The sequence below is a fragment of the Papio anubis genome, chromosome 1, assembly GCF_008728515.1.
Source record: "Papio anubis isolate 15944 chromosome 1, Panubis1.0, whole genome shotgun sequence".
NCBI classification, from domain to species: domain Eukaryota; kingdom Metazoa; phylum Chordata; class Mammalia; order Primates; family Cercopithecidae; genus Papio; species Papio anubis.
Window position 1 is genome coordinate 41,719,641 of NC_044976.1, and position 12,988 is coordinate 41,732,628.

General features: G+C 44.7%; 1 protein-coding gene and 1 long non-coding RNA gene across 12 annotated transcripts in view; one reads left to right on the plus strand and one right to left on the minus strand.

The window, feature by feature from the left end:
• Positions 1-3,776, plus strand: part of CFAP57 (cilia and flagella associated protein 57) — a 76,016-nt gene extending 72,240 nt beyond the window's left edge. For all 5 annotated transcript variants that reach the window (XM_021940360.2, XM_021940356.2, XM_009206536.4 and 2 more), the window contains one exon: positions 3,395-3,776. In XM_021940360.2, coding sequence (XP_021796052.1) covers positions 3,395-3,609 — 215 coding nt within the window. In that variant the 3' untranslated portion in view covers positions 3,610-3,776. The remainder of the gene's footprint in view (positions 1-3,394) is intronic.
• The window catches only part of LOC110743664, a 90,267-nt gene that overhangs the window by 71,632 nt on the left and 5,647 nt on the right, over positions 1-12,988 (minus strand). For 2 of the 7 annotated variants that reach the window (XR_002522997.2, XR_002523001.2), the window contains exon 1: positions 6-756. The exons of 1 other annotated variant lie outside the window; for it this stretch is intronic. This is a non-coding gene — a long non-coding RNA (uncharacterized LOC110743664). Of the gene's footprint in view, positions 1-5; positions 761-1,649; positions 1,891-12,988 lie in introns of those variants that run through there. 4 more of the 7 variants (XR_004184585.1, XR_002522996.2, XR_002523000.2 and 1 more) reach the window with 4 other exon arrangements.

Below are 12,988 nucleotides of genomic sequence, written 5' to 3' on the forward strand. Positions count from 1 at the left end.
CTCACCTGTCTGGGTACAGATGTCAAATTTCAAAGGCAGTTCTTCCAAGGCAATCAGGAACAAAGTTGGGGCTGGCTATGGCAGGGCCAGAGAGAGATGGAAACTCACCTCCAGCCAAAATTAGATGGGCAGCTGCTTAGGAGGGCTTCTGAGACTGCCAGCCCACAGCAGCCAAGCTGCCACAAGCAAGACGTCCCTGATCAAGGAAACAAAATATATTACTGAAACACCAGGGGTTTGGTCAAGGTCCTGCTGCTCACAGCATAGAAAGCCAATCACTGGGAGGACAAGTATTGCCAAGGAAGAAGGCTTTAATCAGGTGCTGCAGCCAAGGAGATGGGAGCTGAGTCTCAGATCCATATCTCTTACTGACTAAAACTGGGGGTTTATATAGCAGGGAAGAAATGTAACATGGGTAAGAAAACAAGAACTAGGGAGGAGCCAAGGGCCACCCAGTGCAGCGATCTGGTGAGTTTCAGTTCTTTGACATTCCCTTTTTAAGGAGCCTGAAGGTCCTTTCCTGAAGAGGGAACTCAGATAAAACAAATACAGGTTTCAGGTTTTAATAGCAGAAGGGTCAATTTCTATGTTTATTCAAAAACAACTGTCTATGGGACTATTGAGACAGTTTCATTAGCAATATGGACATATAAAATTTTGCAAATGAGGCCGGCTGTAATCCCAGCACTTTGGGAGGCCGAAGTGGGTGGATCACAAGGTCAGGAGATCGAGACCATCCTGGCTAACATGATGAAACCCTGTCTCTACCAAAAATACAAAAAATTAGCCAGGCATGGTGGCAAGCGCCTGTAGTCCCAGCTACTCGGAAGGCTGAGGCAGGAGAATGGTGTGAACCTGGTAGGTGGAGGTTGCAGTGAGCCGAGATGGTGCCACTGCACTCCAGCCTGGGCAACAGAGCAAGACTCCATCTCAAAAATAAATAAATAAATAAATAAATAAATAAATAAATAAATAAATTTTAAAAAATAAAAATAAAATTTTGCAAATGAAAACACAAAGCAATTATTAACTTTAGGGAACAGAAATTATTGTATGGAAAAGAGAAATGAATCATTGTATACTACATGGCTCAACTGTGACCAGCAGTTATGTTAATCATAATTAAATTCTAACTATTGATCTACTCAAAATTGGGAGGATGAAAGGATGGGAAGTATGCAGGGGCAGGGGAGGGTGCTGAAGGAAAGCTAAATCCTCGTCTTTCAAGAGAGAAGTCAATAGATAATGCCTAAAAATGATAAATCAAAGAAGCAATGTAAGCACATTAATCAAAGCAGAGTGTGGAAGTAGATATCAAAAGAATTAGCTAAAATAATTGAAATTGTTGCCTCTGAGGATTGAGAAATTGAGTGGAATGTAGAACAAGAGATACTGTTATTTGTAATAAGCCTTATAGGGTTATTTGACTACAAGCATATATAACTTTCAAAATTAAATTAATAAAATATTAGGAAAACCATGCTTTCCTTCCAGTTTACTGTTGCAGGCACGTTTTTATTTTTCTCCCCTTATGCATATGGGAAAACTGACAAGGATCTCTGTTTTAAAAAGAAAGAAAAAAAAAGAAAGAGTCAAAGCAAAATAGAATGAATTAGAAAACTAAAGATTGACTACAGGAGAAAACTTACCTTGCATAAGAAGATGGGTGAGAAAGTGTTTGTGTCAATCTTGGCTCTGGATGAAGGAAAGAAAAAACTTGAGACGAGGTCTCTGCATGACAACTTCTAACCAAAAGTCCCTACTCAGACAAGTTTTAGTCTAGAATTTGCATTCAATTTGTGTCTCAAGGCCATCTTAGCTGAAAATTTACCTTAAAAGGACCCCATAGTAGTAGTGTCCTTAGGCCCCAAGCAGAAGCAAATGCAAATTTTCTCTGGAGGAGTACATTTTAAATACAGGCTTCAAAGAATTCCCATAAATAATATTCTGAGGAACATGAGCTCACAATCAAAAGTCACTAAATACTTGAAAAAATAAACCGCCAGGAGTGAAAATCAACAAAAAAATCAAACTACAGAATAAAACCAACAAAGACCCACAGCTCGTATGATTATTAAAATAAGAAAATTTCATGTCTGAAAAAATAAAAAAGGAATTTGAAAATAAGACAAAAAAGCAAAAGTCTTCCAAAATTGCATAGGCAGATTTGAAAAGGAACCAAATAATACTTCTAGAAATGAAAACTATTATAATTAGAAGCTCAATGGACAGATTGAACAGTAGATTAGACACATCTGAAGGGGGAATTTGTGAGCTAAAAGAATAAATTGCCCAGATTGCAGCCTAGAGAGATAAAGATATAGTAAAAGACAAAGAGGAGAGAGTGGGATAAAGCAATGTATGTCTAATTGAAGTTTGAGAAAGAAAGAATGAGGAGAGGCAACATTACAATAAGGCACAGCCGAGAGTTTTTCCAGAATTGATGAAAGATGCCTATCATCAAATCTAGGAAGCCCAGTGGATCCCAAGCAGGGCGCATAGGACAGGAGGACAAGGCAACCAGAACACTGAGGGCGCTGTTGGGAAGATGGAGGAAGAAACTCACTGGGGTCTAGCTGGCCAGAAAAGGGAGTAAATCTAAAAAGAGCCCATTTGGTAGGCAAGAAATTGAGTTGTCCAGGAAGAGGGGGGTCTCAGTTTAGTCCAGGATCATGTGTGACATGCATAGAGCAGTTACAGCAGTTGTGGTCAGAAAATAGAGAACAGTGCTAGAGTGAAAGACCTAAAGCATGGCATCCAGGTGACAAGGGAGGGGAAGCCACAGGAGTGGGTGCTGGCATGGCGTGGAGGCCAAGGTCACTAACGCTGCAAGTTCAGCCTTGTGGGGCAGCGGTGAGCCGTGGACCCTGGTGGACACTGCCATTGCCCAGGATGATGCCAGCACCTCAGACAGGGAGGATGACTCGGGGAGAAAGTCTTCAAGGAACAGGATACGAGTGGACACACCTGGAGAGGCAGGAAGGGGTCTGTCTCCAGGAGCAGGGGTTTTGCACAAGGAGAAAGACTGGCAGTTCAGAAGCCAACATAGGTCAGCAGAAGAGTGCCATCTTGCCTAGGATGTGGAGAATGGGAGAAGGGGTGGCCTCCGTGGGTGGGGGCCTCTGTGCAGGCGGATCTGGGGGCTTAGGAGAGGGGTTGGGCTGGGGTGGTTCTCAGTATTCACCTCATCACTCAAAAGTATGCTGCTTCACTTCTCCATCTCTCTGCGAGACGGCAAAATGGCTTGTCTCTGTACCTCTGGCATCTGGGATTGAGTGTCGGCTCCACAGTAGGTGCCCAATAAATGTTTGAGGAAGCAGGGAGGGAGGAGGGGAGGATCGGCTCTGCAGCAGTGCAATGGACAGGTCCACATGAGTCCTGCTGTCCCTCACAGAACCCAGCAGGGACATGCTCAGCACGGCTCCCACCGCAAGGTTGAACGAGCAAGAAGAAACTGGGAGGATCATCGAAATGCAGCGCCTAGAAATCCAGCGCCTCAGAGACCAGATCCAAGAGCAAGAGCAGATCACAGGGTTCCACACCCTTGCTGGAGTTCGGCTTCCTTCCCTCTCCAACTCTGAGGTAGACTTAGAGGTGAAGACCAACTGACCCCCTCTGGTGAGCCATCTCCAGCCACAACCAGAAGAAACACAGCATGTCTGTCCCCAGGCCAGATTTGCGGTTGGAGTCTGTATGGTCCCTGCAGCACTGACCCCAGCAACCTCTTTCTCTTGCCCTGGGGAATCTGGGACACAGAATAAAGATGTTTGCCCACACCTTGTCTAACTTCTGCTTAGCTGGGAGGCCAAGGCCAGGAGAGGGAAAGAAGGGAGGCTGAGGACTGGGCGCTCCAGCTCATCTGAAGCCACCTATGCTTGTCCCTGTCTGGGCACAGGACTGCCTGGCACTGAGAGATCACACTGGACTTGGGGCTGGCTTTCCTGCCACCCTTTCTTCCGGGCCTTGCAGATGGGGCTGCCTGCTGCTCCTCGCCTGGCCTCTCCTCTGCCAGCTCAGTAAGGACCAAAGCCTGCTCATTCCTGTCTCCTTCATGAAATGCAGCGAGGCTTTCTAAGGACTGTTTTTTTTTGAGACAGAGTCTCGCTCTGTCGCCCAGGCTGGAGTGCAGTGGCGCGATCTCAGCTCACTGCAAGCTCCGCCTCCCGGGTTCATGCCATTCTCCTGCCTCAGCCTCCTGAGTAGCTGGGACTACAGTTGCCCACCACCACACTCGGCTAATTTTTTGTATTTTTATTGGAGACAGTGTTTCACCGTGTTAGCCAGGATGATCTTCATCTCCTGACCTCGTGATCCACTGGGGATTACAGGTGTGAGCCACCGTGCCTGGCCGGATTTTTTTTTTTTTTTTTTTTTGGAGATGGAATCTCGCTGTGTCGCCCAGGCTGGAGTGCAGTGGCACGATCTTGGCTCACTGCAACCTCTGCCTCCCGAGTTCAAGTGATTCCCCTGCCTCAGCCTCCTGAGTAGCTGGGACTACAGGTGTGTGCCACCACACTCGGCTAATTTTTGTATTTTTAGTAGAGACAGGGTTTCACCATGTTGGTTAGATTAGTCTCGAACTCCTGACCTCAAGTGATCCACCTGCCTTGGCCTCCCAAAGTGCTGGCATTACAGGCGTAAGCCACTGTGCCTGGCCTCTGAGGGTTTTTTTTTTTTTTTAATCTGTGTAAAGAAGGAAAAGATGACGGTAAAATAGCAGACATGGAAGTGTTGCAAGAATTCCCCGAAGTCTTACATTATCTGCTGACCCTGTTCTTGGAACTCTTAAGTAGAGCCCTGCCCTCATTTCCTGTGCCTCCATGTCATTCTAGACTTGCCGTCTTTGTTCTGCAGGGTCCTGCGCTGCTCCTCCATTTCTGGGGTGGGAGGGATGCACTTCCCCTTTGGTTATTCCTCTCAGGCCCCATCCTGGGAGACCCAGCCACACACAGGTACCAAGAGAGATAATTCTTTATGCATTAAAGAGCAAAAGAATATAATCCAATGTCCCTCTCTTCTCCCACCTGCAGAGACCAGACGCCCCTCTAATACCCAAATAAGAAATGTTTAAGCCCACAGTCCCTGCTGGTCCCTGCTGGTCACCTCTGGCTGTCTTAAACCTGGCATTGTCCCATCTTTCCGTAATCACTTTACTGAAACTCTCAGCACTGCTCATGGATTGACTTTCACAGAGAGCTGAGGCTTGGCAGTCACATTTGGCAAGGTCTCCCAAAGGCTGGGGTAGCAGAAGGAGCATGCAGGCAAAGGCCATGAGCAAAGGGCTCCACAGGGTCTGCAGGAGACTCTCTCTGCTGAGGAACAACCCCCACCCAGCCTGCACCCTGTCACAGCAGCCAGCTCATTCCCCCATGCTGTCATGTTCTTCACATGCCCTCGCCCTACTGGGAAGCCAGATCCAGAGAGCAGGGAAGGATCCAGGCACCCCCAGAGAAGTTCAGCTGCAAAGATGACAGCCCATTGCATTATTATGATGGATAGGTGGGATCTTCCAGGACCCAAACTCCTCCACTTCAAACTGGCATGTTGGCTTCACCTTGGCAGAAGAAACGGACTTGAAATGAGACTGGGGATGAGGGGCCGGCAGGGGCAGATTGTGCAGGACCTTAAAGGCACACAGAAGCTATGGGCCACCCAGAAGCCAATGCTAAGCCGCTGGGAGTCAGTGCCGCTGCTCACCAAGCTCTTGCCACATTGGTGTCCTTTCAGTTCCTACAAGAGGCCAAGGTTTTTCCTGCCTTCAGCTCTTTCCACACAGTTTCTTCTGCCTGAAACGCTCTTGCCCCACACCTCACTTTGTGAACTTCTATTTATCCTTTAGATCTCAGCTTAAATGTCACTTCCTCAGAAAGGCAGTCCTTGACTCTCTCCCACCTAAACTGCACGCACCGCATCGTTTTTCTTCATAATCCTCACTGTAACGTGTGTTTAGTTGCTTAATACCTGTCTGTCCCGCTAGGAGAGTTCTACAGGGTAAGGGATGCAGTAGTGGATGCAGGGGATGTCGTGGGTGCCCAGGTGAAACAGGACAGTAGCTTGGACCAGGATGATGGCAGTGGGGAGGAAGAGATGTGAACTCTTTGGACTTAAGGACTGGTGAGAGTTAGCCAAACCAAGGGGCAAGGAGCAGGGGCCTGGGAAAAAGAAAAATGCACTAGAAACTGGAGCTTTTCTGAAGACCAGAAGGAAATTCTTAATGGCTGACATATCAATATTCAAGTGATAGATTTTTCAGCTGCAAAATGTCTTCGAATTGTGATGTCACATTTCAAGTACAAGATGGACCTCGGTCCGCAGACAAGGAAATCAAAACCAAAGAGGAGTAAAGTGATTGGCACATAGTCACACAGGCAGGGGTGGGGTTGCATCCCAGTCAACCCAGTGACTCCAAAGGTACTCTTCTTATGCACTGCACTGGAGAGATGCCCAAACAAAACACTGTAGACCAAGTGAAGGTTATAGGAACTTGAAACCCTGAGAGTCTAAATCAGAAGTTAAAGGAGTGGAAACTCCCAGGCTAAGCTAATCTAAGCCTAACCTAAACCTGGATGCTGTCCAGCTGGTGAGGAAGAAGTATGGGCCGAGGGAGGGCCCCACCCTAGCAGAACCTGGCACCTTGGCCAGCAGGTCAACAAGGTGTTTTCTTGGCTGCATAGAGGTGCACACAGCTTCTTGTTAGTAAATGTAGGGCCAGAGGTTCCATCTTGCTTATGTCTCCATGTTCTGTCTTCAGTGCTTGCTCCTAATCCACCCATCTGGAGGCATTGGTTCTCTAGCATCCAAGACCTCCCTCTACTTTGTCTATCCAGACTCCATGGAGAAACTGAAGGCACTCACCCCTTTGGTGCCCCTTTTCCTTCACGAGTTTCTTCATCCAGTTGACTGCTTCAGCCCCCTCAGGGCTGGAGCAGACCTAGCAGTCACCTCCTCCTGTAAGCAGCCTTAGGGCCCCTGCTGGTCACTCAAGTGACTAGGCCTTGGCACACAGACTCCACTCTTGCTCTCCCGGTTGCAGTCCATCATTGAGCTCTAGATATTCACTCAATTCTGGTGTGATGGCTGGTGCCTTTGGGGAGTGCTGTGCCACTTTTGTATAGTAACCTCCAGAATTCCTCACTGGGCCCCTCACCTTCTTCTAGAGTTTTGGCATCAGCTGTGGCCAGGCAGTGTGAGCTACCTAGCTGAGACTCCCCCGGTATCCTGTTATCTCAACACTGAAAAGCCTGACCTACAGAAGATTCTAGCATCACTGTCCTGCTTCTTATACAAAATATGGCCAGCCATTGCTGTTCCCAGGAAGTACCTGAAGGCCTGGGAACATCTGTGTGCCCAGGTAGGATCCCCTTATAATCACTCCTCTGGATTCGGAGTGAGAAGTGAAAGGGAAGGCATGTTAGGGCCAGGAATGGGAGTTCACTCTTTCTGAACTCCACTGGGGTGAGCTCTCCTAGACCACTGGAGGTTCAAGGGCCTACTTAGGCTTCAAGCATGTCTAAGATGTGCCCAGACTGCCCTATGCTGAGGTAGGCTGGGGAGCAGATTTCCAAAGAAATAAGCCTGCTCTGTGCACCTGGAAGCAGGAGGGACTAGCATTACTAATCACCTACTATGACCAGTAGCATACAAGAATTTATATATATTGCTCATCTACTATGTAGATTTATATTTATTGCTCATCTATGGGATTTGGCAGGGGCTACAAATAGGAATTAGTGCCAAACACCTACTGCATGTATTAACATATTAAGTGTATTGTAAGTGGAACTATGAGAATGTTAGGGAAACACCCGAGGTTTGGTCCAGGTCCTGCTGCTCACCACACAGAAAGCCAATCACTGAGAGGACAAGTATTGCCAAGGAAGAAGGCTTTAATCAGGTGCTGCAGCCAAGGAGATGAGAGCTCAGCCTCAAATCCATCTCCCTGACTAAAAACTAGGGGTTTATATACCAGGGAAGAAATGTAACAATGTGTAAGAAAACAAGGACTATGGAGGGGCAAGGAGGCATCTGGTGCAGTGATCTGGTGAGTTTCAGTTCTCTGATACTTTTTTTGAAGGTCCTTTCCTGAGGAAGGAACTCAGATAAAACTAATACAAGTTTCAAGCTTTAACAGCAGAAGGATCAATTTCTATGTTCCTCCAAAAGAACAGTCTTTGGGAGTCTTGGGCCAGTTTCAGTGCTCCCTTTCTATTTATCAGTTACTCAATCATAAGGAATCTGGCTGTCAATGTTTCTGGCTGCTTCATGCTGAGGAGGGGTGTCGTAGGCAGCTCCATACCATGAGTGACCATGTGGCCGCTGAGGAATCAAAGGTTAATCTAATACAGAGTTTTCTTCTGAAACAGTCTTTCTTTCTCCAGTCTGCCACTTTCACCAAAGATGAATCACAGCAGGACCAATCTACCTGCAAAATAGGCTTCAGTCCCATATACTTGACCTGATTGCCTACACAAACTGCAGCAAGAATCATTGACAACATAAGCTCTCCTAAATTGGCTTTGCTGGAACCTATCACAAGGCCATTTCAAAGCACTGGGAAAATAACCAGTTCCTCCAAGTGTGTCCCATTACAAAAGAAAACAGATTCTTATTTAATGTATGAAAGCAAACACATTGCCATGAATTAAGAATATTCGGCCAGGCATGGTGGCTCATGCCTGTAATCCCAGCACTTTGGAAGGCTGAGGCAGGCGGATCACAAGGTCAGGAGATCGAGACCATCCTGACTAACATGGTGAAACCCCGTCTCTACTAAAAATACACAAAATTAGCTGGGCATGGTGGCAGGTAGTCCACCTGTAGTCCCAGCTACTCAGGAGGCTGAGGCAGGAGAATGGCAGGAACTCGGGAGGCAGAGCTTGCAGTGAGCAGAGATCGCGCCACTGCAGTCCAGCCTGGGTGACAGAGCGAGACTCTATCTCAGGGGGAAAAAAAAAAAAGAATATTCACAAATAGTTTCCAAATTCTGGAGAAATTAGGCAGAGAGAGAAACATGTTTCAAATTGTGTTTATAGGAGTATACTCTACTCAATACACTTAAAGTATATTTCAAGGATATAAATAGCTCAAAAGAAAAAAATTCTCCAGACTCTGAAAAACAAAAAGAATCAGCAATATTTCAAACAACAAAAGCCATTAAAAAATTCAGTCCCTTATTAGTTCAGTCCATGCAATCAACTCCTGCTCTGCTTTGTATTGGGATATGAGCACATCAGCCTTTCAATAAGTGCACTGAAAGTTTTCTCTCTAATTCAATGGCACAATCTCCAAAGTTATCAGAAACCTGCATTCAAGAGTGCAGTGGGGTACCATCTTGGCTCACTGTAACCTCCACCTCCTGGGTTCAAGAGATTCTCGTGTCTCAGCCTCCCAAGTAGCTGGGAGGCATACGACACCACGCCCAGCTAATTTTTGTATTTTTAGTAGAGACAGGGTTTCGCCATGTTGGCCAGTGTGGTCCTGAACTCCTAGCCTCAAGTGATCCTCCACTTCGGTCTTCCAAAGTGCTGAGATTATAGGCATGAGCCACCATGCCTGGTCCCAATTTTCTATTAAAGAGCAGATCAATACTCCAAGAAAACCCTGTTATTCCAACACATGGGCCCAGAACTGGCCTTGCATCACTGTCCTGAGGATTTGACTGGTATCAATGCTCAAAATTTATCAGGTTGGTGCCTTCTTGAGGCTCAAGAATCAAAGCCCTGTAACTTAACAACACAAGCATTAGTTACTAGGATATTTATACTAAAGAAAGTCCTATCGTTTTCTCTAACATGTTACAAATAAAAACAGTGTGATTTAGTGTTTAGGAATAACTGCCTGCAGTATTTCAAACCAGTGTATTAAAATAGTTAGGTTACTCATTGCATATGTCTAATTGCTAGTATTCTAGTGACAGAACTGTGACCCAAAGCATCAAAAATGTGATAAGCCCTATGCCAAACTTACCAAACTAAGACAACTTTTTCCTCCATCATTGAAATATGGTAAATGCAAGTATCAGTTTTGTAAATTCAATATGAGAAATAATCTTTCACTTAAATACAGAGAGGTGAAGCTGGCTGGGCTTCTGGATCGGGTGGGGATTTGGAGAACCTTTCTGTCTAGCTAAAGGATTGTAAACACACCAGTGAGTGCTCTGTGTCTAGCTAAAGGTTTGTAAACGCACCAACCAGCCCTCTGTAAAAACACACCAATGAGTGCTCTGTGTCTAGCTAAAGGTTTGTAAACGCACCAATCAGCACTCTGTAAAAATGGCCCAATCAGTGCTCTGTAAAATGGACCAATCATCAGGACATGGGTGGGGCCAAATAAGGGAATAAACGCTGGCCATCCGCGCAGCCAGTGGCAACCTGCTTGGGTCCCCTTCCAGGCTGTGGGAGCTTTGTTCTTTCACTTTTCGCAATAAATCTTGCTGCTGCTCACTCTTTGGGTCCGCACTACCTTTAAGAGCTGTAGCACTCACTGCGAAGGTCTGTGGCTTCACTTCTGAAGTCAGCGAGACCATGAACCCACCAGGAGGAACAAACAACTCCATACACGCCACCTTTAAGAGCTGTAACACTCACTGCAAAGGTCTGCAGCTTCACTCCTGAAGTCAGGCGAGACCAGGAACCCACCAGAAGCAAGAAACTCTGGACACATCTGAACATCGGAAGGAACAAACTCTGGACACACCATCTTTAAAAACTGTGACGCTCACTGCGAGGGTCCACGGCTTCATTGTTGAAGTCAGCGAGACCAAGAACCCACTGGAAGGAACCAATTCCGGACACAATACTATACAACAAAACAAGGACAAAGTAAGAACAAGTACAAAACAATTTCTTTTCAGTTATTTTAAAAGCACATCATCACACTTCCAAGACTGGTTTCTAGACACAGTACTGACAACTGATTAGGTAACTTTTACTGCCAAAATCTTCAAACCAGTGCAACACTTGCACATATTTTGTTTTCAGGTTATACACATGAAGGTCAATCAGTGATAAACCACTTCAGATTTTTAAAAATCACTAGAAAATATCACCTTTTTTATTACTACTTAATCCAAGTGAATGTCACTTTAAATTCATTTGAGAGAAATTCTAATCAATATAATTTCCTTAAGGACAAGGCTAATCTTTCCTGAACATTAAAACTTTGTATCCATATCACAGTTTTTCTTCATTAAAGGAACCGATCTGAAACCAACCCAAACTATTGATTCAGTTGACTCACCCTGGAAACAAACACCACTTAAAACAGTTCCACTCTCATCCACTTCTCCAAACAACAAAATATATAATGTACTATTTCTGTTCAGAACTTAAAAAAATAAGTCTTTTTACAACATGACTGGGTTTTCCATCCAGTCCCAGATTTTTTTCTTCTTGTTTTTTCTTTAAATAACCAGACATTTTACTCCAAGATAAAAAATTCACCACACAAGATCCTTTCTCATACAAAATTATTATCTTTTCTTTACAATCTTCTTTGCCAAAATTACATCTTCACATCCATGACTTTCTTCACACCTCTCTCCCTTACTTACTGGTTCCTTACTACTTTGTTTCATAATCATTTTCAAGTCCATAATTTGAATTAATTTTACTTTTAAATAACTTCTGAATTAGATATAATTATTCTTTTTCTCACTAATAGCACATTTGTGGCACATTTTATAGGCATAATTATATATTAACTCTAATTCTTATCCTTGGTAACCTTAAGTTTTAGTGAAACCCTAGGAAGCAATAAATCCTGAACTATCAGATGTGAGCATTTTATAGCTGAGAACAGTTTCACAGTTTCTAGAAACATATTTCCCCGTATCATAACCCTTTCTTAACTGGAAATGATGCAGATGTTAATGAGCATCAAAATAATTTTAAGATTTAAAATTACACAAAAAGTTTACCTAAAACATGCCATTTACATGTACTCAATTCTTTCATTTTTAACAGTTTATCTAGATTATTTCTGAAAACAGTTATTAGACACCATCATTTAAAGTTGTTTATTTCCTTGTTAACCAGTTTTTTTCTTTTTTTTTTTCTTTTTTTTTTTTTTTTTGTTTGTTTGTTTGAGACAGTGTCTCACCTTATCACCCAGGCTGGAGTGCAGTGGTGCAGTCTCAACTCACTGCAACCTCTGCCTCCTGGGTTTAAGCAATTCTCCTGCCTCAGCTTCCCAAGTAGCTGGGATTACAGGTGTGCACCAGCGCATCCAGCTAATTTGTATTTTTAGTAGAGATGGGGTTTCACCACGTTGGCCAGGCTGGTCTCAAACTCCTGACCTCAAGTGATCTGCCTGCTTCGGCCTCCCAAAGTGCTGGGATTACAGGCATAAGCCACCACACCCGGCCTAACCAGTTTTTTCATAGCCAGTGAACTTCAGGTGCTCTCTTTAGAGCCTCCAAGTTAAGGGCCAAGCACGGTGACAAATATAAAATCCAGACAGAAATGTATGCTGACAATTCTGAAGACATTTATATTTTCATTCTACCAATAATTTTAAAACCAGTTTGTTTAGTAAAGATTTACTTAAGTCATGTGAACTTGAAAACTGCTTCAACCGGGTGCGGTGGCTCACGCCTGTAATCCCAGCACTTTGGGAGGCCGAGACAGGAGGATCACAAAGTCAGGAGATCCAGACCATCCTGGCTAACATGGTGAAACCCCGTCTGTACTAAAAATACAAAAAATTAGCCAGGCGTGGTGGCGGGCGCCTGTAGTCCCAGCTACTCAGGAGGCTGAGGCAGGAGAATGGCGTGAACCCGGGAGGCGGAGCTTGCAGTGAGCCGAGATCACGTCACTGCACTCCAGCCTGGGCAACACAGCGAGACTCCATCTCAAAAAAAAAAGAAAAGAAAAGAAAATTGCTTAGACTTATTTACTTAATTTATGAGTGCTCTTATAAGCCAACACAACATACAACAGCAAGTGTACATACAAATAAACACATCTAGGTATGTAGACACATATACAAG